The sequence below is a fragment of the Zalophus californianus genome, chromosome 6 (genome assembly GCF_009762305.2).
Source record: "Zalophus californianus isolate mZalCal1 chromosome 6, mZalCal1.pri.v2, whole genome shotgun sequence".
In the NCBI taxonomy this organism is placed as follows: Eukaryota; Metazoa; Chordata; class Mammalia; order Carnivora; family Otariidae; genus Zalophus; species Zalophus californianus.
Window position 1 is genome coordinate 4,988,017 of NC_045600.1, and position 27,278 is coordinate 5,015,294.

A 27,278-nucleotide genomic window follows, 5' to 3' on the forward strand; every position below is an offset into this window, starting at 1 on the left:
GCTCCCAGCAAGGGTCACAGCGACATGGTCCCTCAGTGGTGAACGAGAACTCACTCCTGACCGACGCTGCGCACAAAACTGCTAGGACTTACAGAGATCTGCTCAAGTCTGTAGCCCTCTTTCCCCAGATGGGGAAACCAAGGCCCACAGAGAGGTCCACGTTTAAGGTTACATGGTGGGTCAGAAGCAGGCTCACAGAGAAGCATGTAGAAGCTGTTGCGTTTATAAGGCTACTGAACTGTGAACTGGTATCTGCTGAGAATACGCTTCAGGGGGAGGAAAGCCAAGCCAGGCTGGGGTGTCCAAGTCCAGCCTGTAAACATTCCTCCCCTCGCCCGGTAACCGGCGTTACCCAGGTGGTGGTGTGCTCCCACTAAGGACAGAACCCAGAGCAAGTCTAGGGAAATGCTTTCTGGAGCTGACATCAGTGACCCAGGGGTCGTGATGATGTGGACCCAGGACACAGAAGCCCGAGTCTCCGGCCATCCTGTGAGCTGCTGTAATGTGCCATGAGCTGTGCTCGCTGCCCAGCCCAAGCCCCTGTGATCCCCAAAGCGAGAAGACCACAGCTGGCCTTCCTCTATGACCTCCTGAGACGGAGTTGTAGAAAAAACACTGGATATCTAGCCAGAAGCCCGAAATTTGTGTCTCAGTTCCACTGCTAGGTTCTGGCAGATGTGCTACCTTTTTTAATCTCCCGTGCCCCCACCTCCCCGTCCGCATAAATGTGTTTAACAGTAGCTGCCTAACTATCTCCTGGGGATAGAAGCCAAATTATAAGCACTTTAGAGCGTAAGGAAGTACTTCCTTAGCCAGATAAGGTCTTTCTGTGGCCCTCACCCCCCGACCCGAGGCTGTTTGATTAGTGTGGACCTTTCCTTGAGAAGGGCAGGGAAGGGGCATGTGGGAGAGGTAGCCTGGTAAAAAACAAAGTGCCCAGGCTTTTAAGAGAAAGTATAGATATTATTGTTATTACTCTGTGTCATCCAAGTAGGCCAAAGAAGCTTCATTCTGAGTTCCTACCTTAGCACAGGCACCATCCTTGGCCATCACACCCCGTGATGTAGCATCCAGAACCCCAGAAAAGCTGAGCCATACAGTGTGTGAGCCAAGCTCAGTGAAGAGCAGGGGCCATCAACCTGCATGGACAGCGGTGATCACAGCGAGGAAGGACCCACCATTTCCACCGACGGGGGCTACACGGAGGTAGTGCTCCTAAGACAGCCACCTCCCCCAAAACCACCTCCACATGTCAGTTCCTGTAGAAAAAGCCCCAATAACCCAGTGATTGCCCCTGGCCACTGGGATCATCCCTGAACCCAGAGACTGTGGGTCCCCAAGAGAACCCTAAGCTGGCTTTGCACCCCTGTCCTCCACCCAGGGAACTGAAGCCACCGAGTTCCCGGGTGATTACTTTATTTATTTATTTTACTTGCTAAATGGACTTTAGGCTCTCTGGGTTGGGGCCTGAAGTTGACAAATGAGTCTCTGTAAGGCACTGCTGAAGAAAAGTGGATTTTGTGGCTACAAGGAACGATGTCAGCAAGCAGATCTTCCAAGGGTCCTGTGCCTGACCATCACTTCCATGTAGGCATGAGGCAGCACAAATAGGACTGTGTTGTGCCCATTCTTTCTCTAGAATACCCTTAAGAATCCTGGCCAACAGTGAGCCCCACAAGGTGGAGAGAGGCAGGAAGGAACAAAGAAGGAGCACGGGCTTGTGGCTCTCTGCCAGTGGTCAGCACACGGACAGTGCAGACTGCTGAGCGAGCACAGCTCTGGGGTGGAATCACGGGAAGTCACCTTCCTCCCTGAGCCTCGGCTTGCTAACCCAGACGTCACCTGGGCCCTCCTCTAGCAGGGCTGTGGGGAGAGTCAGGGGAGAGGAGGGGGCGTGAAGACCGTTCACTACACAGTGCTCGGCATCCATGGTTTGCTCTGACGGGCGACTTTCAGGTTTGTATGTAGGCATCTGGTATCTGCCAGGCTCTAGAGACCCCGGAGGGGCCCCCACTCGCGGAGGCGGAGGTGGGAAATGCCCAGCAGGACTCAACGTGAGGAGACACCAAGTCTTAGAAGGCACAAGCCCAGAGGCCTGCTAGGGGGTGAGGCCTGCCAGCGAGGGGAGGGAGGAGCTGAAGGAGAGAACCTACTGGGCCCTCGAGTCCTCTCCGCAGCTCTGCAGTGGGACGATAATCCTACGGTACCAGGAAGGAAACTGAAGCTTACAGAAGATGACCACGTTTAACAAGAACAAAAGGCAAAGAGCCAATATTATTTGTACTCCTATCACATACCAGGCACCAGATGCTAAGTGCTTTATCAACATCTCAAAAGGAATCTTCATAACAACCCTGGGAAGTTGGGTCTATTATCCCAGGGCCACAGGTGGCGGAACAAAGACTTAATATAAGATCTAGCTGCCCCCCAACAAATGCTTTTTACGCTACAGCCAACTGCCTCCCACCAAGGGAGGGTAGGCTGGGATTTCCCGACACAGAGGGGATTCACTAGAAAACAGCACAATGATCTGGCAGCATGAGGCCTTCTGCAGCGGCTGGTGGACAGAGGTGGGTGGATCCACGTGGCACAGCCGCACCGTGCAGTGGTACACGGCAGTCACAGGCAGCCAGCGAAAGAGGTGACCCACTCCCCGGATGACTCCCGCAAACACAATGCCGAGGGAGAGAGATCAGATACAACGTGTGCACTGTATGAAGTACACACACAGTGAAGTTCAAACACAGGCAGAACTGCTCTGTCATCTCAGGGCTGTTGTCCCCCTGTCCTGGGGGGGGGGGGGATATGGTCTCTCTGGGGACCTGCGGGGGTGGGGGGGGTGCTGGCATAGACATGTATAAAAGCTCGTTGAGCCACACGCCTCCAGCTGCTGAACAGTACAGTCAGTAGGTCACACCTCAGGTGAAGGGAAAGCAAAACTCGCTCAGTGGGCCTGGATCTCCTTCCACCAAAGGTCACATCTGCAGAAGCAGGAGATGGGGCCTCAGCCAATGAACTGGGACAGGCCCCTGCTACTCACGGTGCAAGCTGCCAATTAGGCCACCCTCACACGGTGGCCCCACCCCTACCCCAACAAGGGCGTTCGTCCAGCCCAAAGGAGGCAGAGGAGGTCGGGGTTCCTAGCTGCCATGGGTGACTGACTTCCTCATAAAGGTCACAGGTTTCTCATTTGGAAATGAGGGTTGTATTAGCTAATATCCCTGGGACTATAGTAAATTTAATAAAACAACTAGTAGTTTTTATTTAATGAGCAGTTGCTTCGCAAGGGTTAGCTGTCTGATTAAATTAAAACTTCGTTTTTGACCCTCAATGTGTCCCCCTGTACAGATCAAATAAAGCTGAACTCTCACATCCTGGGGCAGGCGAGGTGGTTCAGATCAGAAACCCCAAACCCAGTTCACTTCACCAGGAAGTACAAGGCTCTTGGGTAGAAAACAGTTTAAGAACCATGTGTTGGGCACTGCTCCTGTCACTCAACACAGCTGTGCTCGGGCAGCTTCCCCACCATGTGTCCCAAGTCTCCCACAAACCGTGGAACCTTGCTGAGGTGGGGCAAACACAAGCCCCCGTTCTGTGTGTGACCTGACCCACGGGGAGCATACTCAAAACATGTTCTTTGTTTACTTAGAAAAATCCTCCTAGGGTTCACACTGGGTCCCAAAGCTGCCATCTGTCAGGCCCAACAGGCCTGTAAAAGCCGTCTCCCTCTAAGGACCACATCCCCCACGTGCCACCGCAACGGCGGCAGCGGCCACCCTGGGAGTGACACTACGGACAACTGCCAACACCGCGTGACCGCTGGGTGTCGGGCAGCCTGCTAAGCATTGCACACTCTGCCCACTGAAACTTAAAAGCCACCCTTTATCACTGCCATCTGACAGATAAGACAACTGAAGCCCCGGAAATGAAGTAACTTGTCCAAAGGATCCTCAGCCAGAATGTGGCAGAACCAGGACTCAAACATCAACCCTGTTCTTGACTAGCTCTACCAAGGTTCAGACCCCTAGCAAAGCACAGGACCGTATCCGTGGACGTCAAGACACCTGGACCCGGGAAGGCTTCTGTGTTCCCTCTGAAGCTAAGGTTGCGAATTTCCAATAAAAGCCACAGGCATTTTTGCCTTGCTTAGAAACTTTTGCTATCCCCACCCTGCCCCGCTCCCTCCCCCAGGCCCACTGTCTACCCCAAGTATCTGCCCATCGTCTTCTAGGTCCTTGGGGCCTTTCACTGTGAAGTTTCATGCCCAGCTTCTTTCCTGTGTGTGCCCGAGGCCCCAGAAACACCGCAGTGCACTCTCCCACACACACTGGGCTTTCAGGCCTGGATGCCTTTGCTGTCCCCCCTCTGCCTTGTAAGCTCCTCCTCACCCTTCCAAACTGCAGCCCAGATGTCCCTCTCTGTGTTCCCTAAGTAGCCCACCCAGACCTGTCTGCAGCACTCACCATGACCCATGGTGTTAGCAGGTTACGAATCTATCTACTCAGGCGTGTCTTGCGCAGGACGCCATCTATTCATTCCTTACCTATTCTGTCTGGCCAGTTTCTTACACTCAGTGAATATTTAGTAAAAGTTCATTAACAACACGAATGCTTGAATTCAACAATAAATTGTTGCTCATTTCCTCCCACCTCTGCTAAATACGTGTTCTAGAATACAGAAGGAAGATGGCACACGTAAAACATATCAGGATATTTAGCTTCAGGAACACATCAGTATCAGTACAAAGTGGTATCTCACAAATGGCAAGAAGGTGTGAACGCCATTCTCTCCTCCTTCAAACTGTTAACATGTCCCTTCAGGCTGGAGTCAGGCAGCAGGCCTCTCCGAGAACCCACAGAACATCAGCCTGATGCCCTTGTGGGGCTGGGACACCAGGGAGCCGGGGGAGGGCTCAGGTCAAGGAGAGGGGTCTCGGCACTGGGCCGAGACAAAGCCCCACTTACCTCCTTCTTGGGAATTCATGATGTTCAGGGCAAACAGCATGGCATTGGAGAAAGTGGTCGCCTCTTCCTTACTTGCAAAGTTCAAGCCGTAGACCTGGCGGGCATCTCGCCACTGGTGGAAGGTCGGCGTTGCCTGATTGTACTTCAGCCCTTTCACGATTGAATAATTGATCACAACCTGGAGGAGAAAAGAGACAGAAATACGTGTAAATAAATACGAGGTAAGTAAGTGAGCTGGAGAGCACAGCTCCAGGGCAGGGATACTGTGTCCCTTGGGGCTACCAGAGGACAGGGAGGTTGGGGGGGGGGTCAGGAGAAGGTGACATCGTGGCCAGGCAGCTTTTCAGTAAGACCTACAGAACGGTGAGGGTTTGAGAACCAGCTATTTCATCTCACTAGCAATGCGGCATAGTCACACCCTCCAGACAAGAGGCCTGAGCTGGGAGTCAGGTTCCCAGAGTCCAGGGGCTGGTCCCTCCTCCCAGCCATGTCACCCAAGGCGGTCATGGCACTTCTTAGGGGCCCAGTTTCTCCAATTATAAAACAGGGGTAACAATGCTTTACCAACCTAGTGGGGTTACCGGGAAGGCCACACTGCGATGCATACCTTATCTAGATTTCTAGGCGTGGAGACCCTAAAGGCAGGATCTTCTAGCCCTATCTATGCCTCCCATTGCCGTGTGCACAGTGTCTAGTACTTAGAATGCATTAATAAATGGGTTACTAATTAAAAGGATAAGTCAGAAAAGTTAATGCACCGCACAAATGCACAACATTATTAGTCAATCAACAAACGTCAACTGTCTGCAAGGAACAAGCCAGGCCCAGCGGGGAAAGGTAAAGTAGACCAGGGCCAAGCCCAGAGCTTCAGGGGCTCCCAAGCAGTCGGGGCAGCTGCTCCAGGTCGGCCTGAGCTTGGAGCTACTCTCTCAAGACATCTGACAGAGAAGGACTTCCAAGCTCTTCAAGGTGAGACGTAGTAGGTGCGGCTCAGGGAAGGCAGTGGGAGGCCTGGAGTGGTTACTCTACTCGGAGTCATGTGAGCCAACCTCAGGGACTTACGAGCCATCAGTTTTCTGGCCTGGAAAGTGGGGATAGTGCGCCCTGACTGTGGCATGGCACCCCCATGGTCCGTTGGGAGAGCACACAGCAGGCTGTCAGTGAGTGCTAGGGGTATGGTGAGCTCCCTACAGAGTCTGCCGGAGCCCGTGGGCGATGTGGTGGGAAGAACCTGCTTTAGGAGATGTTTAGGAGGACTGCTCAGACCTCCTCTGGCTCGGAGGCTCCATGGTTCTGTGATCTGAAGCTGGAGACAGCTTTGTCTCCTATACCCCAGCCCCAGCCCCCAGTCAGGAAGGGGAGCTCAGGAAAAGATTCAGAGATGCAAAGGGACGTGGCCAAGCCACCTCGCTAGTGGGCTGGGCACTAAGACGTGACCTCCGCTTTACCACTCTCTTCTACTCTCCTTTCGGCTGTGCTGTTGGGTAAGGCCAGAGGACAGCAAATATGGCCAATATCCACAACAGCTTTTTTTCTAGGTCTTGGCCAGGTGAAAGGTGGGTTTGGGTCATCCTATAGTGGAGAGAGACAGAGTGTGCGCAAGTGAGCAGGCGAGCCGAATCAGCTAAAGAAATGCAATTGTTTCACATCTTGACACAAGGAAATTTTGGCCAGCGTCTATACCCAGGTTCCTGGGGTGGTTCTCTAGGTTTAGCTCCAGATCCTCAGGGAAAGGGCTGGAGGTTTTGTGGTGTGTATGCATGGTAAGGAGCATAGTGACCTCGGGTTAAAATGCTCTTAAGAGAGCACACTCATGGTGGTGTAGAGACCAGAGGGAGGCAGTAGACCCTGTTCCTTTCTGCCACAGGAAGACCATACCAGAAGTTCTGTGTTCAAGCGTTTCGGTTTTTGGTGCTGTACTTTTAGTGGACATTACAAAACCAGAGCAAGCCGGAAGGAAATGTTTTCAATGGAAGGAGGGCTGGAAACCACATTATATCAAGAATGGCTAAGGGATCTTGAAGCAAGATTAAAGAAGACTCCAGTGTGTCACGACCGCTGCGAATTGTCTATTTCGGTAAATGTTCGGTGCACACTTGAAAAGACTATATACCATTGTTGGCTGTAGTTCCCATAAATGTAAATTAGGTCAATTTTTTCTCTCTTTACTTTCTTTCCACTTGTTCAGTTTCTTGGAGGTTGTGAACCTTGGGTGATTAGAACCTCCAACTCTGCTTCTGGATTTGTCTATTTCTGCCTTTAGAGCTGTCCAATTTTGCTTTATATATCTGAAAATGTTAGATGTGTACAATTTTCAATTGACTCTTTCATCATTGAAAATGTCCTTCTTTACCTTTAGTAATACTTCTTGTCTTAAAGCCTATTGTATTTAACATTAATACACTCACACCAGCTCCTTCTGGTTTGTAGTTTGTCCTTCTGGTGTTTGTAAGGTTTGCCTTTTTCCACTCTCCCACGTTCAGCCTGTGTCCTTATCAGCTTTATTTTAAAAATAATTCTCCAAGCTTTGGAAGGACTGATCTGGACAATTGCTGAAGGATAAACTTATTGTATTTTATTTTATTTTAGAGTGAGAGTGTGTGAGAGAGAGTCCATGAGCAGGGCGGAGGGGAGGGCCAGAGGGAGAGAGAGAGTGAGAATCCCAAGCAGGCTCCACCCTCAGCGTGGAGCCTGATGTGGGGCTTGATCTCACGACCTTGAGATCATGACCTGAGCCGAAATCAAGAGTTGGGTGCTTAACCGATTGAGCCCCCCAGGCACCCCAGGATAAACTTATTTTAAAAGGTCCTACTTTTTTTGCTCAAGAGCCCATAGGTATCATGTTTGGGGGAGGGGTATAGGACTGAGGAGAGGGCCTTTCTTGTCTTTCAAGGAAAGGCTCTGCAACTCCAAACACTGTCCAGCATGCTTTTTTTTTTTTTAAGATTTTATTTACTTATTTGAGAGAGAGAATGAGATAGAGAGAGAGAGAGAGAGCATGAGAGGGGGGAGGGTCAGAGGGAGAAGCAGACTCCCTGCTCAGCAGGGAGCCCGATGCGGGACTCGATCCCAGAACCCCGGGATCATGACCTGAGCTGAAGGCAGACGCTTAACGACAGAGCCACCCAGGCGCCCCACGGAGCTCCTATCTTCTTCCTGATAGTGTCCACACAGTATTCCTAGCCCTGTCTCAAGGGTACAAAGAAAAGCATGCCTTCTCCTCCCCACACAGCCTGACAAAGGTTTAAGGACTGTGGCCCTGCCCTCTTCAGTTTTCTTCTCTTCTGGGAAGTATCTCTTGTGCCCCCTTCAGCTGTTCCACAGGGAACACTGCTGGCAGACCTCTCACCAGACCAGATGCCCTCCCCCTTACAGATTCCAGCTTGTGGCACTTACGTTCGGTCCCAACGTTCTTGGTGTAGTCTGACCAGTGCACAGCAGAGCAGGACTATAATCTCGCTTCTCCTGGACTTCTACCGTTAATTCAGCCTGGAAACTCACTAACATTTTTCGTGGCCATAACTCATTCTAAGCTAAAAATCTTTTGATATTTTTTCACCTGTAATGTAAGATTCAGGTTAGCCCTTAGCTAATGATACTACAATGTACTAGTCCCTTCCTCCACAAATGACCATCTGCTTTTACACCTACTTATTTAGCAAAATGGGGGTGATAAATGCTAATACTGTTATCCTCTGGGGTTCCTGGGAGACTGAAATAGTAGACATGAAAAGTGTTCCATGAACCATAAAGCACATTAAATGTGTAAGATATCCCGAGTTGGTTATAAACCTAACACCCATGGGTGCAGGCCGGCAGGGCATTACCTAACCTTGTCAACATCAAATCATCAACAAAACATCATAAAATGTTTAACCTTGCAGTCCAAAGACACTGGAAAACAGATCTGTGAAAATCAATCTTTTCTCCCGAGGTCCACAGAAGCTACTGTGGACCAGGCTTCCTGCCACTTTCTCTAATACCTTGGCTTACTAAGAATCCCTTGTATGTTGCTATGTATGTATACTATGTATGTACGTACACCTCATCCATTTGGGGAAAAGAGTCTCAACCACATTCTAGGAGCCTGTCTCTTGAACATGCAATTCCAGGGGGAAGGCTGTGCTGTTAACTTCTCTGTCAGACTCTGGGAGTCTCTTAGAGTCAACACAGCCTCGAATTTACCCAGGAGGCCACTGAGGACTGCCGACAGTCCCTCCCCGCGTGGGGAAAAGGTCTCCTCCCACACGAGCCTTGGCATGTGGCTTCTGCTGAGGGCGGCTGTGAGGTGCCGAGGCTCCTAAAACACAGCGCGGGTCGGTTGCAGGGAAATCTGATTCTCCAGTGCTGTGGCATTTCCAGCACACCGTGGGGCTTCCTAGTATGTCCTGGAGGGCAACCATGAGGTGCGAAGGGCGGGGGAAACTTGTCACAATTAAAGAAATCACTCAGGGAACACCCACTGTGATCTAGGAGCTGCACTAAGTCATGGACCTTATGGCAAAGGCACATAGCAGGGAGGTATTGCCCTGCCGGCCTGCGCCCATGGATGTTAGGGAAATGTGTGGATGCTTCCGGTTGTCACCATAACTGTCACCATATATATCCTGCAATATATAGCACAGCATACCTCTAAAAGGCAGAGACAGAACCAATGAATTGGAAGAACAGGGAAGGAGCTTCCGGAAGGTTTCTAGAAAAACCTTCCTACCAGTAAGGCTCATTGACAAGGGAAAGCGATGCCTCTGAAGGTACCAAGAGTTCCAGGTTGGACCTTTCACCAGGGGTCCTGAAGTGGGGCTGTCCCTTTCAGCCACAAGAATCTGAAACTTAATAGGGCCACTTTGGCCAAAGCAGAAACCCATTCAACAGGCAACATACTAAAAATAGAGTCCCAAGTTTTTGTTCTTTGTTTTCTAATTGCTAATGTGCTGATTCTTACAGAGATAGCAGCTAACCTGCTGCTCGATTTAGCAAGGCTTGACCAACAAAGGATGCCAGGAGGGGTTTTTCATAAATGCTGAAACCGCAGAACTGTTAATTTCACTGCTAAAAATGTCCTTGTCGATCTCTAAGGAGAGAGCAGAGGCAGAACCGTGAAGTAGTAACCAAAGTCACTGTGGTGAAGCTACGCAATCCCTTCTTCCAAGTCTCTGTTTCAGTCTGTGTCACGTCAGATTACTCTTAGTTATGTGTCCACGGCTACTTCTTCTTGTTCTTTTTTTTTTTTTTTTAAAGATTTTATTTATTTATTTGACAGAGAGAGACACAGCGAGAGAGGGAACACAAGCAGGGGCAGTGGGAGAGGGAGAAACAGGCTTCCCGTGGAGCAGGGAGCCCAATGCGGGGCTCGATCCCAGGACTCTGGGATCATGACCTGAGCCGAAGGCAGACGCTTAACGACTGAGCCACTCAGGCGCCTCCATGGCTACTTCTGACAGAGCTGGACTTGCATTTGCACAGACCTACCGGGTACACTCACAAACAGTCTTGTCTGATTTGCCCAGGAGGTACCCTTACGGACAGAAATGATCCCAGATTCTTCAAATCATTTTTTTTTTAAGATTTATTTATTTCAGAGAGATAGAAAGAGAGAGAGTGCATGAGTGGAAGGGGCAGAGGGAGAGGGAGAGAGAATCTCAAGCAGACTCCACACCCAGCACGGAGCCTGACTCGGGGCTCGATCCCGCGACCCTGAGATCATGACCTGGGCAGAAACCAAGAATCAGACGCTCAACCAACTGAGCCATCCAGGCGCCCCCAAATCATCTTGATATTCTTTCCAAAGTAAGCCTTGCGGGCTGAGGAACCAAACATCTTCACAGCATGTCACTTACGGCTGTGCAGGCGGAAGGAGACATTAACACAGCCCTGGAGTATCGTTTTCACAGCTGTTTCCCGTCTATTATTTTATTCTAATATGATCATAACACAGTGAGGCACACAGCGTGTGGATTACTGTCTCTGTAAGACAGATGTGAAAAATGAAGTTCAGAAAAGATAGCGTGCTCATGGTCTCCTACCTTGGAGTATGAGAACACGCAGGCAGAATGTGAACCCGGATCTTTGACTCCAAATCCTGACCTTATTTTTTTCTAACCTCTTTTCACTATACGTGTGTAGGGAGGGGTGTGCCCATGAGTCTGGCCTGCTGCTCCAGTGCTCACCTGCTGGTCCTGAAGCTTGACCCCGACGACTCTGAAGGTGTTGCTGGCAGTGTTGTGGTAAATGTTGATCCGGCTGAATCCCTGCTGGCCAGGTTTGATCGGTACCCATTTCTTACTGGTGTCATCGTAGACCATCACGGAAGCCCGGGCTTGGCAGATACTCTGTTCACTGCAGACCAACAGAAAAGCTAAGCGTCAGCCTCAGCTACAAGGGAGGGAAGTGGGCTTTCCCTTTTCTGAAATACAGGCCAACTGCTCCTTGATACAAAGAGCGTCCAACTGTCTCTGGAAGGGCTGATCTCTGAGATGAATTTCATCCTCCAAAGACCACAGGAAGTAGAGAGGAGGTTCTGTGCCAACAGCTTCCATAGCTTAGAAAAGACTTACAGCTTTCTTCTCAGGGAGAAAGTGCTTCTAGGCACTGCATTAGATAAGACACTGCATTAGATAAGACACTGCATTAAAGCACCTAAGTGTCCTGACTCAGGACACAGTCATTCACTGCCCCCATTTTGTAGACGAGAAAAGAGTGGCTCAGAGACTTGGGAAGATTTATACAAATTCACAAGGTATTCAGGGATTAAATTTGGGATTTCCAACCAGTTCTGTTGACTCTAAAGCACATGACATAAATAATATTCTCCACAACATCCAACAAAATGATTAGATGATCTTCTACAGAACACTGCGATATATATAAAACTAAATAGACGGCTGCACCCAACTTCGCTGAAGACATTTCCCAAACAACTTCATCTGTTCAGAACATGACAGAAAACCAGGGAACAAACACTAGAAGCCCCTGGAGAGACAAAATGGTCATGACCAGGGTGTTCAGAGGGAGTCTCTCAGAGCCCACTGGCCTCTTCATTCACACATGAGCCAAATAATCTTGAACATGTAGTTTCTTAGTCTCTAGCATATAAGAATGCCCAAATTGAAAAGGGAAGGCATGCTGTTAGAGGCAGGCAGGCCCACAACAGTGAGGAGTGGAGGTTATCAGAAAGCAAGGCCATACAGATACAATTTAAGAATCAGAAACCATATTTGAAGCCCAACAAATTGAGGCCAATTAGTACAGAAGCAAAAGTGTGTATAGTCACGGATAATCATAACGATGAGACTAAGTAGTTGAGAAAAAGTCATGTTATGTCCACTTTACCATATTTAAGAAGACAGGAAAACAAAATATTTGAGAACGATCCTTCTCCCCACCCCCAGTGGTTGGGTGACAAAATAGTGGTTTCTATGGCATGAGCCCTCAGTGACTTGGAAACCTCAACGTGGCTTACACAGTCAGTTCCTGAGTGTTCCAGAGGCCTGAGCTTCCTCAGGCCCCAGCTGCCACGTAACTCAGACAGTGGTGATCCGGTGTATGGACTTATAATCTTAACAGCAATTTTGTGTCCGGTGCATATACAAGCCTTCCCACATATCTTCCTCCACTTGGCTTTATAGGAACCTCTACACACATTTCACAGCTGTCCAGCCACTGACTTAATGTGTCAGTGCTGGGTCTCCAATTTCCTGCTGGCCCCCCAGCTGTGCTCTGGGGTTCAGGAGTCTCGCATGTGCTTGATGGCAGCCGACCACGCCGTGTGAGAGCTCTGTGGTAGCAGATGTATCGGAGTGAACTGTAAGGGTTTGGTTGTACAACTGTGCTACTTCCCCCCCCCCCCCATAATTCATCACTCACTCAACAAATATTTAAGGGGAAATCAGTGATGATCAAAATAGGCGTGGGTCCTCCCAGAAGATAGCCATATTAGGGAGAAAAAAGAAAAAAACAAAAATGTGGCTATGCTTTGACTTCTCTGAGTTTGGGAGCCCGAAACCATGTATTTCTCAAAAGACTATACTAAGGAGGAGTCCTCCTCCTCTGGCTATGTCTTTGGGGCCCTGTTCTCATGAAGTCTAGTAGAAGTGAGAGGAAACTGTCCACAGAAGCAGAAAGACCTTGGCTCAAATCATGGTTCCATCCCAATGTGAACTGAGCACAGATCAAGTTATGGGCTAAATTGTGTCACTTACGGCTGCTGACACACTCCGTGGCTAACCGTGAATAGGCAAGCAGGTGTGTGTTCCTGATACTCTCAGGAGCTAGGAGAGATCCCGAGATACGCAGCAAAACATGGACTTCATAAGTCAGAGGGATCTGAGCTGAAATCCCAGCTCTACCACCTGTTGGCATGTGACCACGGAAGTCCTCGAGAGGATTCTGGGGAAGCAAATTGGGAAGATATGGTGTGATGGGCAACGCTTTCTAGAATCCCTGTGTGGCAGCCACTGAAGTGTGCCCTTCAGATCTCCTTCAAGAGAACCTGTTGTGTGGGGCGCCTGGGTGGCTCAGTCGTTAAGCGTCTGCCTTCGGCTCGGGTCGTGATCCCGGGTCCTGGGATTGAGCCCCGCATCGGGCTCCCTGCTCCACGGGAGGCCTGCTTCTCCCTCTCCCACTCCCCCTGCTTGTGTTCCCTCTCTCGCTGTGTCTGTCAAATAAATAAATAAATAAAATCTAAAAAAAAAAGAGAGAACCTGTTCTGGGAGCAGAGCTGACCAACGTCCCAGCTGCCGCCTCCCTTCCCCCCAACCTCCCCGAGGCATGCATAGAGGCCATGCTTCTCTGGGCCACTCTCTACCAATGACTAACATAGCAGGGCTGACGGAGCTGGCTCATTCCTGCCTGACATGTGGCTCTTCCATGGGGGAAACCTTCACTCGGGGCCCCACATCAGCCTGAGATGCCTCTCACTCAGCCCTTGCACCCTTCCTTCTTTCACACACCGCAGACCTGCTTCATGGCCTGAGGCTCCCCCTGCCTGCTCCCTCTGTGCTTCACTGACGATTCCCCGTAAATCTCTTGCACCCTAATCATCTGAAGGGTCTTGGTGTCTGTCTCTTGGAACACTCAAAGTGACATGCCCTGCGCCTACAGCGCAGGTGGGGCATGCCTGTCTCGTTCTCTGCGGGCCCAGAGCCTGGCACGTAGCAGATGCTTAATCAACGCTCACCGCAGAATCTCAGGGCCTAGAGAGGACACTGTCGCGTCCCATGTGGCATGCCTTCTAAAGCAGCCCTACGTGCAGGCAGACTAAGCCTTCAACAGAAACTGCTCTCCAAAGCAGCCCATTTTGTTGTGACGTGGTTTTAGCTGTGAGGCCGTCCTGCCTTGCTCTGAGCGACACGGCACGCGCTGCCCTGCAGTTACAGAGGTGTTCTGGATAGGCCGTGACAGCCCGCCGGACAGCTGAAGGGACACCTTCGTCCTCCCACCCGTTATCCACGGGGCAGAGCTGCAAGCCCCCTTGTCACGCCGGGCACTCTCCTCCAGTGAGTCCTGCTTTGACACGTGTTCCCTGAGCGTCTGGGTCCCACGACTGGGTAGGATTTTTTTTTTCTTTTTTAAAAGATTTTATTTATTTACTTGACAGAGAGAGAGAAGGAGAGCACAAGCAGGGGGAGCTGCAGGCAGAGGGAGAGGGAGAAGCAGGCCTCCCGCCGAGCCGGGAGCCTGATGCGGGGCTTGATCCTAGGACCCTGGGATCATGACCCGAGCCGAAGGCAGACTCTTAACGACTGAGCCACCCAGGCGCCCCTGGGTAGGATATTTTCATCTTAGTCTGACAAGCACAGATGCCAGTGAGTCAAAAACATTTAGTGATGCAGGGACGAATATGACAGTTCTTGCCCTCAGACAGCTCGCAACTACCCCGAAAATGAGACAACTCATCACACACTTCAGTGAACCTGGAGGGGCTTTCTGAAGAAAACACTGCATGTGCTTCAGACGAAGAGCTGCAACCCCAGGCGAGCTGAGGACGGGGATGTGGGGTTCTCAGTGGGGGAGACGCACAGCCAGCGTGCTCTGCCAGGAACCGCAGCTCCTGGGGGCTGGCGTGTGCCTGGGGTCACCACACATCTCTTAGGGTGGCGTGGGGGACAGTGGAAGGTACCCACTACTGTGCTTGCCCCTAGTAGGTGCTGGGACACCAAGAACGAATTTTCTTGTTCTAATTATAGCCACGGCTCCTTGTTAATACTTCAGGTTCAAATTGAACTTGGAGTTCCAAAAAACCCTATTCTTTCTTCCCCATTTGAATAGCGCTTGCTAATCTCGGCTTCTTTTATCTCCACTAACAAAACCTAAATGCAAGAAAATACCCATTTCTTCCACTTAAGATTCATTTTGCTTATATCCCTTTGGGATGTTTGTTTTAATAAAATCTTGATTGCCACCCAGCCCAGACATTGTCTCTGAGCTCCACCTAGACAATGGTCTTCTCTGCGTCTTCCCTGGATATGAAAACTCTGTACTATCCACAGGCATCAGACACTTCATTTGTCTACATCAGTTATCATTTGAGGGCTGTCAGACAAATGTTTTCTTTTTTAAAACTATTACTGAATGAACGAATGAACTATTTATGAAAAACCTACATATAAAATTCCCTTTACTAACTGAAAACAGACAGTTCCTCCTTCCCCCTCAGCAGGCTGAATATAATCTGCGCCTGTGCCCACATGGCCTCAAGAGCTCCCCACCCTCCCCGGCTCTGAGGAGCCCCAAAGTGCATGAAGCTGGGGGGAAAGCTGAGGTCAGTTCTGAGGGGGGCTTCATCTCTGACGGGCTATCTTTATGTGATCAAAACAACGAGCTGATTGGTGGGGGAAAATCAGTCAAAATACAGTGTTTGATTTGTTTCATATGGTGCCGCATCACCCGGCTGGTGGACTTTTCCCCCTGGGGACCTAACAGGCTGCTCTGAGCAGTAGGAACCACCAGTCTCTCTCCCAGAAGAAGGTTCTCTTGGAACAAAGTCGTCCAACCCCATTGTCATCTGGGCTTTTGCAGTCAAATGCTCTACGACTGAGCTATACCCCCTTATCTGGGCTTTTGTACAGGTATTTGTGGGCACAGGAATTTGTAAAATATTGAAGCCTGTCATTTCCCTCCTAGTGGCAGGTGAGACATTCACGAAGCTTTGAAGAAACTTTTTGTCAGGAGCTTAGAGGAGAAAGACTGTGTGATTCTGGGCCTCGGTTTCCCCATCCGTTCAAGGCTAATCTGACCTTGGGGGTCCATCAGACAGCAGTGAGTACTTTTTTTTTTAAAGATTTTATTTATTTATTTGAGAGATAGCAAGAGAGAGCAGAGCAGGAGGGAGGGGCAGAGAGAGAAGCAGGCTCCCCGCTGAGCAGGGAGCTTGAGGGGCTTGATCCCGGGACCCCAGGATCATGACCTGAGCTGAAGGCAGACGCCTCACTGACTGAGCCACCCAGGCGCCCCCAGTACTGAGCCCAGCCCCAAGCAAGGTCTTGTCACTGGTTCAGCATTTAACCCCTTCAGACCACACATCGGAGACTGCTACTGAAGATCTGTTGAAATCCCTCACTTAAAAAGAAAAAGAGCAAGCCGCATCCCAAACTTTCCATATGCAACCAGGGATCTTCCTCGACCTGACATAAAAAAAACCACTCATGCGTTTGGAGAGAAAACTGGCTTGTGGCACAGCCTGCCCCGCAGGCAACCGGAAGTGCACCTTACGCTCTTGCCCTATCAGTGCTTCTGGAAAAGTGCAGGATCTCTGCCCCACCAGCCGTGGGACCTACATGACTGGGAAGGAGTTTCTGAACTTCTCCCAGGCTCACACACTCCATCCCAGCCACGTGCTCTCCAGGGCAGCAGTGCTTCCACCCTCCAAGTATCTTTCAAGGCTTCTTCAACAAACGCTTAAAGGACAGTGTGTAAATTCAAGTAAGGACAAAGGACATAAAGCCAAAAAGGGAACAGAGAGGAACAGGGCTAACCACAGACGCCTGCAGGGGAACTAGGTCTGGGGTTGGGCTGGGAACAGTACAGCACTGAGCCTCCTGGCCAGAGGCAGCTCCCGAAGTGCTGTCCCTGCGGCTTATCACAGCACTCTTCAGCTGGTCCTGCTCCTCAGTATGTGCGTCTGCATCCCCTTCCCCATTGGACTGTGAGCTCCTCGAAGCGGGACCCTGCTGTCTTCCCCTTTGTAACCCCAGTCCCTTGTATGTTGTAGACACTGATGACTGTTTGTTGAACACACAACTCCGAGTAAGTGCGTTTATGACTGTGAGCCCGTGGGAACGCTCCATTTACAACCCTACTCCATTTATTCTCAGAGGGCGAGTAGCTGCCAAGTAGAAGCATCTGTCACAGATTACCAACGCTGTTCTCTGTCTCATGACGCCTGGGATTGGAGAGTCAGGAAGCTGCAACTCCTGACGTGGGCCCACCGTGCCCAGTGCCGGGGAGGCGGCCGCCTCTGCGGGAGCCCTTCAGCCTCACCCGCCTGCCTGCCCAGGCCCGGGGAGACGGAAGGCTGTTCTGGGCAAGGGCAGGCTGCTCTCCCCAACCCCTCTGGCCAAGAAGCCACACGCCCAGTCCTCAGATGGTACCTCCCTGTCCCCCAGCTCTGGCAAAGCCCTCTGCTCAGCCCAGTGCCCTGACATAGTCGCCCCCTGCAGACAGCTCATCACACTGTCCGACTCTTGTCTCCCTGGCAGGACTGGGGACTGGGTTCGCCTGGGACTGAACAGTTTCCTGGGAGGCAGGTTATTTGGTACGAAAACCTGGACAGTCCCAGGTAGACCAGGGTGAGCAGTCACCCTCCTGAGAGTGCCTTCTTTATCTTTCACTCAATAGCCATCACAGGGTTAAGCACCTGATTAAACACCCATGAACGTAGAGTTTGATGTCAGTCGGTGCAAGTGGGTGCCCACTGCCTACCGCTGGCTGCTCCCTTTGGCTCTCCCTTCTCTTCCATCAGGTTCCTGCCTGCCTGCTTCCCCCATTTCCTTGACACTTGCTCATGCTCCAGGCCCCTTTGGAACCTGGCGTCTGTCCCTGACGTACACTTAAACAGCTCCGCACAAGGTCGCTGGTGCGCACTTCCCAGTGCAGGCAGCTGCTCTGCAGTTCTCAGACCTCTCATCTCTCTTACTGAACAAATGCCGTGACAATGTCCATACTTTTGAAAATCTCTCCTGCCTCTGCCTCGGTCTATTCCCCAGCTCCCATTTCTCTTTGGCGGCTCCTTGAAGGCTTCTCCGTTTGAAGTTTTCTACTTGCCACTTACAGGATGGGTGTTAAAGTGGGCCACAGAAAGGCTTAACGAGTCTAAGAATTCCCTGAAATTATTTGCAAAAGTGAGTGTGCAAACTTTCTGAAGGAGGCTTTTACTGTGTTCTCAAGGGGCCTTTGCTCCAAAACAGACTGTAAAACCACTTTAAATTTTGGTGCTCCCCAATGCGAACCATTTGGAATTTCTTCTCTTCTCCCTTTGTGCCCATGGTTCTCAAAACTGTGCAGCCTAAGAATCAGGTAAGGTGTTTATTAAAATGCAAAATTCTCAGACCCCTCTTCAGGAGATCCTTCACATGTACAAACACTTGGAGCAGCACCTGGAGCCCCCACAGCACCAGAGAGTAGGATACGCTCCCCGCTCTTGGCCGGCGGCCCTTCACATTCCGTGCCTTGCCTACCTTGTTCGTGAACCCCTGTCCCTATTCTCTATGGCCTCTCTGCTCTAGTTCTTGCTATGCCCTCGGCCTGGGATGCTTTTTCCAGCCTAGCTCACCGATAATTCCTACTCATCCTACAGACTTGAGATACATATTACTTCCGCTAGAAAGCTCTCCTGGAAGCCCCAGGCTGAGTTAGATGGTCCTTCTCTGAACCCAGCTGGCATATCCTGTGCCTTGGCACAGAACAGCTCTCACGGCAGGGGACTCCCAACAGCCTTCTACCTCGGGTCCCTCTGCTGGCCATGAGTGCCACCAACACAAGGACCACTTCCTCAAGGCTTCCCTGTGGGGCAGTCAAAGGCTTAGGCCACAATTCCTGTCCCACCTGTTTGTCTTTGGTGTCTCGAGACAATAGGGCAAATTCTTTGTGCTCTCTGGGCACTGGGCTGCCCACACTGTGCCTGGCACCAACTGTGAGGAGGGCAGTCTGTCCGCACAGCCCAACTGGCAGCCTGGTGGTAAAACCTGGGCTGACTGCAAAAGCATCCTCCTGACGCTGGGCCAGTTAAAATGTCTTGCCAGTATTACTCAAGAAGTTGAAGAAGAAAGGAGTTCCCTCCGCCTAAGGTGCCTTCTCCCTCCTACGTCCACAGGTCTGCACCTCACCTTTTCTTAAAGCTCAGGCCAAGTGCTACTGCCTTCAGCAAACATCTGGTTCATTCCCATTCATTTGGTAACTACTAAGGGAAAAGCACGCTGCGAGCCTCTGGGGATGAACAGGACATGTCCCCGCCCTGAAGGATATCACAATCTAGCAGGAAAGATGAACAGTTACGAAATGGGCACATGCTAGTGCCATCACGGGGAAATCATGGGTTCTGCGGGAGGAATCCTCTTCTATAGAACAGAGCCAAGAAAACGTAGCTATTTTTCTCTATGCAGGTGTCCAGTACCCAGTACAGTCCACGTGCTCAACAAGTGTGTGTCTGCCCCTTGCCACCCTCGTTGGCTCTGTGTCCTCCGATCACTTTCAAGCTTTGGTGATAGCTATTTCTGGCTTATCTTCCTCCCAAGAAGGGGAGCTGCTGGAGGGCAGGCCCCAGTGTGAGCCATCAGCTCCTCTCCACACCCTCCCGGATGTAGTCCGGGGCCACGGCCCTCACGAGCTCAGGCTCAGCAGCCGCTGAGCGAACTAGTAAATGACGAGGGAACAGGGGAGGCCAGAGAGAAGTGGCCATAAATAAATGTTCCCAAAGCCAAGCACAAACAGAGCCAGACTCTGAGGCAGCTGGTAAAGTCCTGACTTGTTTACTTTCAACATGTAAGCAACGAAAGTGAACTTGAAAAGCGGGCTGAGAAGCATCCGGAAGGAAGCCCCTCGGCTGGCACCAGGGCAGCTGCCGTGGGGGGCGGGGGCCATGGAAACCTGTCTGGGCGCTCCGGTGTGCGAAGCTACCCCCCAGCACCACGGCAAGGTGCAGTGGGGAGGGGACCGTCCTCTCCTTCGCCACCCTCTCTCTCTGAAGCATGAAGCGCCCCTCCTGCCCAATGTGCAGGTCCCTTGCAGTCAAAGCCCGTGTGGTGTCATGGGATGCTCAACAACCCTCACGAGCAAGTGATCACATTTGTCCCCATGTTACATGAAGTGACCTGTCCCCAACATGTCTTCCTCCCGTCTCTGGAAGCCTCTGCTGGCTTCTAGGGCTTCACTCCTTCACCCTTCAACTCCGCCTCCACGGACACACGCTGTACCCCTCGCCCCTTGCCTACTGTGCTGGCTCCTCCGGGCCCCTGCCAGCAGAGTGCAGGCCCCCACCTGCTCCACTCCAGCCCCTCTCTCCAGGCCATCGGTGGCCTTCCAGTCGCCAGAGGTGACAGACTTGCCCTCGTTCTCATCCTCCTAGCCCCCCCCTTTTTAAGATTTTTATTTATTTATTTGACAGAGAGAGAGACCCAGCGAGAGAGGGAACACAAGCAGGGGGAGTGGCAGAGGGAGAAGCAGGCTTCCCGCTGAGCAGGGAGCCCGATGCGGGGCTCGATCCCAGGACTCTGGGATCACGACCTGAGCCGAAGGCAGACACTTAACGACTGAGCCACCCAGGTGCCCCCTCCTAGCCCCTTTCTGCAACTTTCTGTTGGCTCTCTGACAGTCTAGTAGCTTGGTTCATTGCTACACTGCCTCTTTCCTGACCAGTGTTTCCCAGTGAGCAGGGGCAGAAAGTCAGGAAAAGTCTGGGTGGCTGGTGCGAGCCAGGGACCAGAGGTATATCAAAAACACAGGCCAGGGGCATCCAATCAACACTGTCCATCATGGAGACGGTGTGGGAAGTGAAGGGAGCCCTGCATCGAAGTCCGAGCTCTGCCCAGGCGTGGCCTGTCATTAGCCACTTGGCTTCAGGGGAGTATATGCAAGGCTCTGTAAAATGAGGGATGTGCTCTTTCTTGACTAGGTTTTAAGTTTCTTGGAGCTTGGATACATCTGAGAAGATAAACAGGAGTGTAGTTTACCAACATGATTAGCTCCTGAGCTACCATCTTGAGTGAGGAAATGTCGGCTCTGGTAATGGCAGATCTGCATGAGCGGAGACTTGGGTGGAATCAGTATGAAGTGCCTCTGTCCCCACACGCAGAGCCATCATGACCTCTTATTCTGTCAATCTCTACAGAGAAAACCAAGGTCTCCAGCAGATTCTTCACTGTGGCCTGGAGAATCACCTCGGGTTTCCAGGCGGGACTTGGACCGTTGGGTTCTGTCTTGTGGAGTGTCCAGAGCTTGGGCTCATCCCCTGGAGGGGCAGGCGCAGAGCCCGCCAGCCAGGCCTTGATGCCAGGGTAGCTCAAGTGCCAGGCCCTGCTCTGCCGGGACTCTCCTCCAGCCTGTCCTCTGTGTCACCTCCTGGGAGAGTGATCCCTTCCCACTGAGAAGAGGATGCTTCACTTTTCCTTATACCACTTATCACTGTACTGAAGGTCTTTGGGTTTTCTCTCTCCCCCATGAGGATGGTTCTTTTTCTGGTTTGTTTTAAAAACATCATTCAGGGGCACCTGGGTGGCTCAGTCGTTAAGCGTCTGCCTTCGGCTCAGGTCATGGTCCCGGGGTCCTGGGATCGAGCCCCGCGTCGGGCTCCCTGCTCCGCAGGAAGCCTGCTTCTCCCTCTCCCACTCCCCCTGCTTGTGTTCCCTCTCTCGCTGGGTCTCTCTCCCTGTCAAATAAATAAATACATAAACCTTAAAAAAAAGTAAAAACATTGTTCATCTCTGTAGCCCTAGTACCTGTGACTAGTGATTGCTCAATAAATACCTTTGGATAAATCTGCCTACACTACGATGTCCCAATTCAGTGATTGAGGAACAGAGGGACTTGGAATCACAGCTTTGTCAGAGCTGAGAAATAATCACAAGTACTTTATTTAGATGAGGAAACAGGCCTGGAGAAGGGGAGTATGTTTCCCAGCATCCTGTGGTGCTTTGTGGAAGGGCCGTGTCTAGACCACAGATCTTCCTTTCTGCCATACAGTGGGGTTTTTCTGCTTTACTTAGTAAAGCATTTTTACCACATGTGACTTATCTCTTTATGTTTTTTTTTTTTTTTTCTGAACCATTTGAAAGTTGCGGATATCATGATACTTCAATCCTAAGGTTTTTAGCACACATTTCTTTAAAATAAGGACATTCTAATGTATAACTCAAATACCATTATTACATCTAAGAAAATACTTTACTAATAGCTATACAGAGCCCTTATATAAAGTTATCCAATTTCCCCCAAATGTTTTGATTTTTATGGGTCCAGGATCTATTCATGCCTTACATTTGGATGGGCTGTCTGCATACTTTTTTAAAAAATTTTTTATTGTTATGTTAATCACCATACATTACATCCTTAGTTTTTGTGCATACTCTTTTTTTTTTTTAAAGATTTTATTTATTTATTTGACACACAGAGAGAGATAGCGAGAGAGAGAGAGGGAGAGAGCACAAGCAGGGGGAGCGGCAGGCAGAGGGAGAAGCAGGCATCCTGCATGAGCAGGGAGCCCGATGTGGGGCTCGATCCCAGGACCCTGGGATCATGACCTGAGCTGAAGGCAGCGGTTTAACCAACTGAGCCACCCAGGCGCCCCTGTGCATACTCTTTCTTAAGCTAGAATGTTAAGCCACTTTTTGTTTTTCATCAATGTTGACTCTTTTGTGTGAAGAGTTCAAGCCAATTGCCTTGTAGGCTGTCCACATTCTGGACTGTTTCCTCACGGCTAGATTCAGAGTGAACGGCAAGAACCCAACATAGGTGATGGTGCGTACGTACTGGATTCCAGCCCAGCGGGAGGCACATAATGGGAGTTGCCTCCTTTTCCAAAGGCAAAGTGGATTAAGGGAATGGCCGCCAGATCTCTCCAGTGTAAGGTACATTCCCCCCTTGGGAGTTAGTTAACCATTCATAGGGTGACTTTTTCCCCCTTTAGGGGCAACAGGTTCGAAACATGTTTAATGTTATCTTCTCAGCTTAAAACATGTATTCTGAAATATTTCATACCTGTGAGAAGTGGGTTCCCACAGTCCCACCACACAGTTTAGGAATGTGGTGTCACCTCAAGTGGAACCCTGCACCTTCTCCCCAGATCTCAGGGCCCCTCCTCTGCCGCAGGAGCCGCTGTCTTGAACAGTGTGCTTACGAACTCTATGCATGCTGCCTGCAGTACATGCACACAATGGACTGTTTTACAGAGGTGGTTCTTGACACTTTTTGTTTCAGGACCCCTTTACGCCCATAAAAACTATTGAGGATGCCAAAAAGCTTCTGTTTAGGTAGGTTAAGTCTATCTGTATTTACCATAGTTGAAATTAAAACAGAATTTTTTTTAAAACACAGGAACGCACAGGCACACATTTCATTACCTGTCACAGTGACGATGTCAACACACTGTCAGGTGGCCTTTGGAAAATTCCACTGTGTGCTTGCGGGATAAGAGTGACAAAGGCAGACAGTGTCTTAGTGTTGTTATAAATACAGTTTTGACTCACAGACCCCTACAAGGGCGGTTCTCCTGACCACATCTGAGAACGGCTGAACTACAGCAACGGAAGCAGTGGGCGAGGCCCGCGTATTTTCACACGCAGAAACTCAAATGTTGACTGTTTGAGCCCATTTTTGTAAGCGTCAGAATGAAAGGAAGGCTTTGGGTGAATCAACCCTAAATTCAGTGTGAGCCCAGACATCTTTTCTTCCATCCAAACTGGCTGGGAGGATCAGACTGCTATGTCACCTGCAATCAAGACGTTTGCCTTCTCCCTGTTACAATGCCACCGGCCCGGATGCTTGGACAGCTGCTCTCCACTTCTCTGTGGAGTCTAGTGGAATCTGGAAGAAACACTCCAACCAACTGTTGAGAGAGTCTGATATTCGTAGACAAAAGCTGTCTCACGCCTCCTTCCCACACTTTCTCTCAAGGCCACCAACATAGCCGTTTCCGTGGGGAGCCATCTGATTGTCCATGTGGACACTGGCGCTACTCAAAGCTCAAAAACATTTATAAGTTCCAATATGTGCCTGTGTCCTCACAGTCTATGATTCTGCTCACGTGTGGAAATGGAATGGGTTTCAACACAGCCCCGGGACCGCTATAGAGATCTGGCTGGACCAAGGACTGGCGCAGTACGCTTACCTCCAAGGGTAGATTAATAGCCGAGGAACGAGACCTGGCCGAGACCTGGCCGAGACCTGGCCGAGCCGCAGCTAATATCCCTGATCATCAGCACGGCAATCGGCTCAGTTCACTACACACCTAGGTAAGTGCAGGGACAGGCAGAAAGGAGTGATACCACGTCCTGTGGCAGGCTGGGTGCGCAGATGGTGAAGGACTGACAGAGACAGCACAGGGTGCCACAGGAGGACAGAGGAGGTCTCCTTGTCTCTCGTGGTAGGAACGGTGTAAAATCAGAGACTGCAGAGGATAACAGAAATTAGGAGGCCCTGATCCTAACCTTGACTCTGCAGTTTGGGGCAAGTTCCTTCAAGAGGATACAGCTACGCTTAGCTTTTGAGAACACAAGAGATCTGGTTTCAAATCCAACTCTGTCAAGTGATACCACCGTGACCTGGAATGAGTGACCTCTTTGCTGACCCCTGTTCTTCCCTGCAAGCTGGGACTAACGGTACCACACCTCAGAGGATGAGGATTAAATACAGCGTACATCACATGATCGGAAAAATGCTTGGCACGGAACACTCTAGAAAGGGTAGCTGTTGTTCTTTTTCCGCCTTTACGGGTTCAGCTACCAAAGTAAAACCACTGGATGAGACCGGTTGTCAGCCATCTTCGGCCCAGGACACCCGAGGAACACAACACACTCTCATGAGAACGGCCTAGAATCATTGTGGTAATGTGCCTCGATTGGAGGCATATCTGATTCTTTGGAACGAGAGAAGACAGAGAAGTTTCAAGAAGCTCTCCAAATGATCTGCCTACACATCCCTGGGAGCAGCTACTGAACAACGTGATCTGCAAGGGCTGGTCTGACCGTAAGCTTCTGGGACTCTCTGACTCTCCTGTGAGGATAAGACGTCCAAGGAAACGCCAGCTCCTCTTAGAGGGGGTCTTCCAAGCCCTGCTGCAGAGGCGAAGGTGTGGGCCGGACGCAGGCTGTGTGAGGCTTCTCACACCTTCACAAATTCAACATCTGCAGGGCAGTGGGGGCAAGCAGCAGTTAGTGTGCCTAAGCAGCCCACCAACTACCGACTGTACGGGGAGCTGTGGCACCCTCACTACCTGAGAGCAAGCAAAACGTCTGCTTTTCTGGCCTCTTCTCTACCACGCCACACTGGGAAGCACCATTGATTAGGAGCTTTGGTAGCCCGGGCATCTCCAGAACCATACATCAGAAGTAGTTAATTAAATCCAGCAATTTGATAAATGTATATTGTTTTTGCATCAGTGAGAAAAACAGACAGAAGCCCCTCCCCTCTTGGAACTTAGATTCTACAGGTGTGGAGAGATGGATAAATAATAAAAATAATAAGTAAGGGGCGCCTGGGTGGTTCAAACGGTTAAGCGTCTGCCTTTGGCTCAGGTCGGGTCCAGGGATTGAGCCCCATGTCTGGCTCCCAGCTCAGTGGGGAGTCTGCTTTCTGCTTCTCCCTCTGCCTCTCCCGCTGCTTGTGTTCTCTCTGTCTCTCAAATGAATAAATAAAATCTTAAAAAAAAAAAAAGGAACTTCACAATGTAGGTTTAAAAAAAAATAAGTTATGTAGTATGTTGGAAGGTGATAAGCCTTTAGAAAAAACAAAACACCAGCCAAGCACAATAAGGACAAGAGGGAGACAAGGGAAGGGACTGAAATTAGCTGATTCCACTGGAAAGGGGCAGACACTCTCCCGGAGCCTTTCCTACCGCACTCTGGGATCAGCTGGTTCCCACTTAGTGCAGACTTGTTTGACTGACATTTACCGGGAGCCTGTCTTGCACAGGCTCAAAAACCCTACGGAACCCCCAGCTGGCACTCCAGCTGCTTACATCAAGCCCCCCACCCCCACTGTGGCAAAAGAAACCACAGGCCACCTGAGTCTGGTTTGATTCACTTTCCTTCATACCCACAGGTGACCCAGCAGGATGTCCTGGAGGCCGTACCTCCAAAGCGCATCCCGAATCCGGCCACCGCTCCCCACCTACACTGATCGCCCCAGCCCCAGGCCCAGCTGCCCCCTCCTACCTGGACGACCGCAAGCGTGCCCGGAGGTTTTCCTGCCTCCACTCTTGTCACAACACATAGCATTAGCCACCCAGTGGCCCGAATGAGTTTCCTAAATCTCCATCGGATGCCTTTCCTTGTGCTAACCACCCTCCAAAGGCTTCCTGAGACACAACGAATAAAATCGAACGTCCTCACCACGCTTGCCGGCTCTGTGTGAGAAGGCATGTCCACTTCTCGGCCCGTATCACCCTTCCCTCTCCCTTGGTTCATGTAGCTTCAGCCTCCCTGTTCTTTGACCCCTGACCCCACCAAACTGTTCCCCTGTCAGGGCCTTTACATTTGCCGTCTCTCCCCACATGCCCCCACCTCATGTTCCATCTCCAGATTTTTGCAGGGTGGCCTCGTGACCTGATGGCTGAGGTGTCTGAATAAATGTCCTTCACCTGGTGCCCAGTCATTTGCGACCAGCCTCTGGTACTGTTTGGTCTCTCTCTTATCTTTGGCTTACGTGTTCTTGACTCTCCTCCCTACCCTGCCTCCAGTGCAGTTTCAGGTCAAGACGGCCTGTCTTGTTCCCCTGTTTCCCTGGGACCTAGAGCAGCCGCTGGCCGATGCTGACCGGGATGCTTGTTTGGTTCCTTCCTAAAGATCATGCGCTATCCTTCAGAGTTCACCCGAGGTCCCACTTTCTCCTCAGAGTCGTTCCTGGCAGCCCCAACTTCTCAGCTCCTGTTGCCCCGCCCGTCTACACTCATCACTGTGTGTGCCGCATGGCGCTGGGGACTCGCGGCTCTCCACTCTTGAGTGCGGTCTCCCCACCCCTGTGTGTCTCTACATCTCTGAGCAGACACCGGCTCTCAGTCAGTGCGGAAGGGCAAAGAATAAAGCCTCTGGAGTCAGGAGCCAGGGGCTCAAGGCTACGTTTCCTGGCAAGGTGCTCCTTTTCTAACTTGGTTTCTTCCTCTGTGCAATG

General features: G+C 50.8%; 1 protein-coding gene across 5 annotated transcripts in view; it reads right to left on the minus strand.

The window, feature by feature from the left end:
* EVL (Enah/Vasp-like) overlaps positions 1–27,278 on the minus strand; it is a 146,356-nt gene that overhangs the window by 44,611 nt on the left and 74,467 nt on the right. For all 5 annotated transcript variants that reach the window (XM_027569456.2, XM_027569452.2, XM_027569457.2 and 2 more), the window contains exons 2-3: positions 11,132–11,300; positions 4,965–5,142 (exon numbers count right to left, since the gene is read on the minus strand). In XM_027569456.2, coding sequence (XP_027425257.2) covers positions 4,965–5,142; positions 11,132–11,300 — 347 coding nt within the window. The remainder of the gene's footprint in view (positions 1–4,964; positions 5,143–11,131; positions 11,301–27,278) is intronic.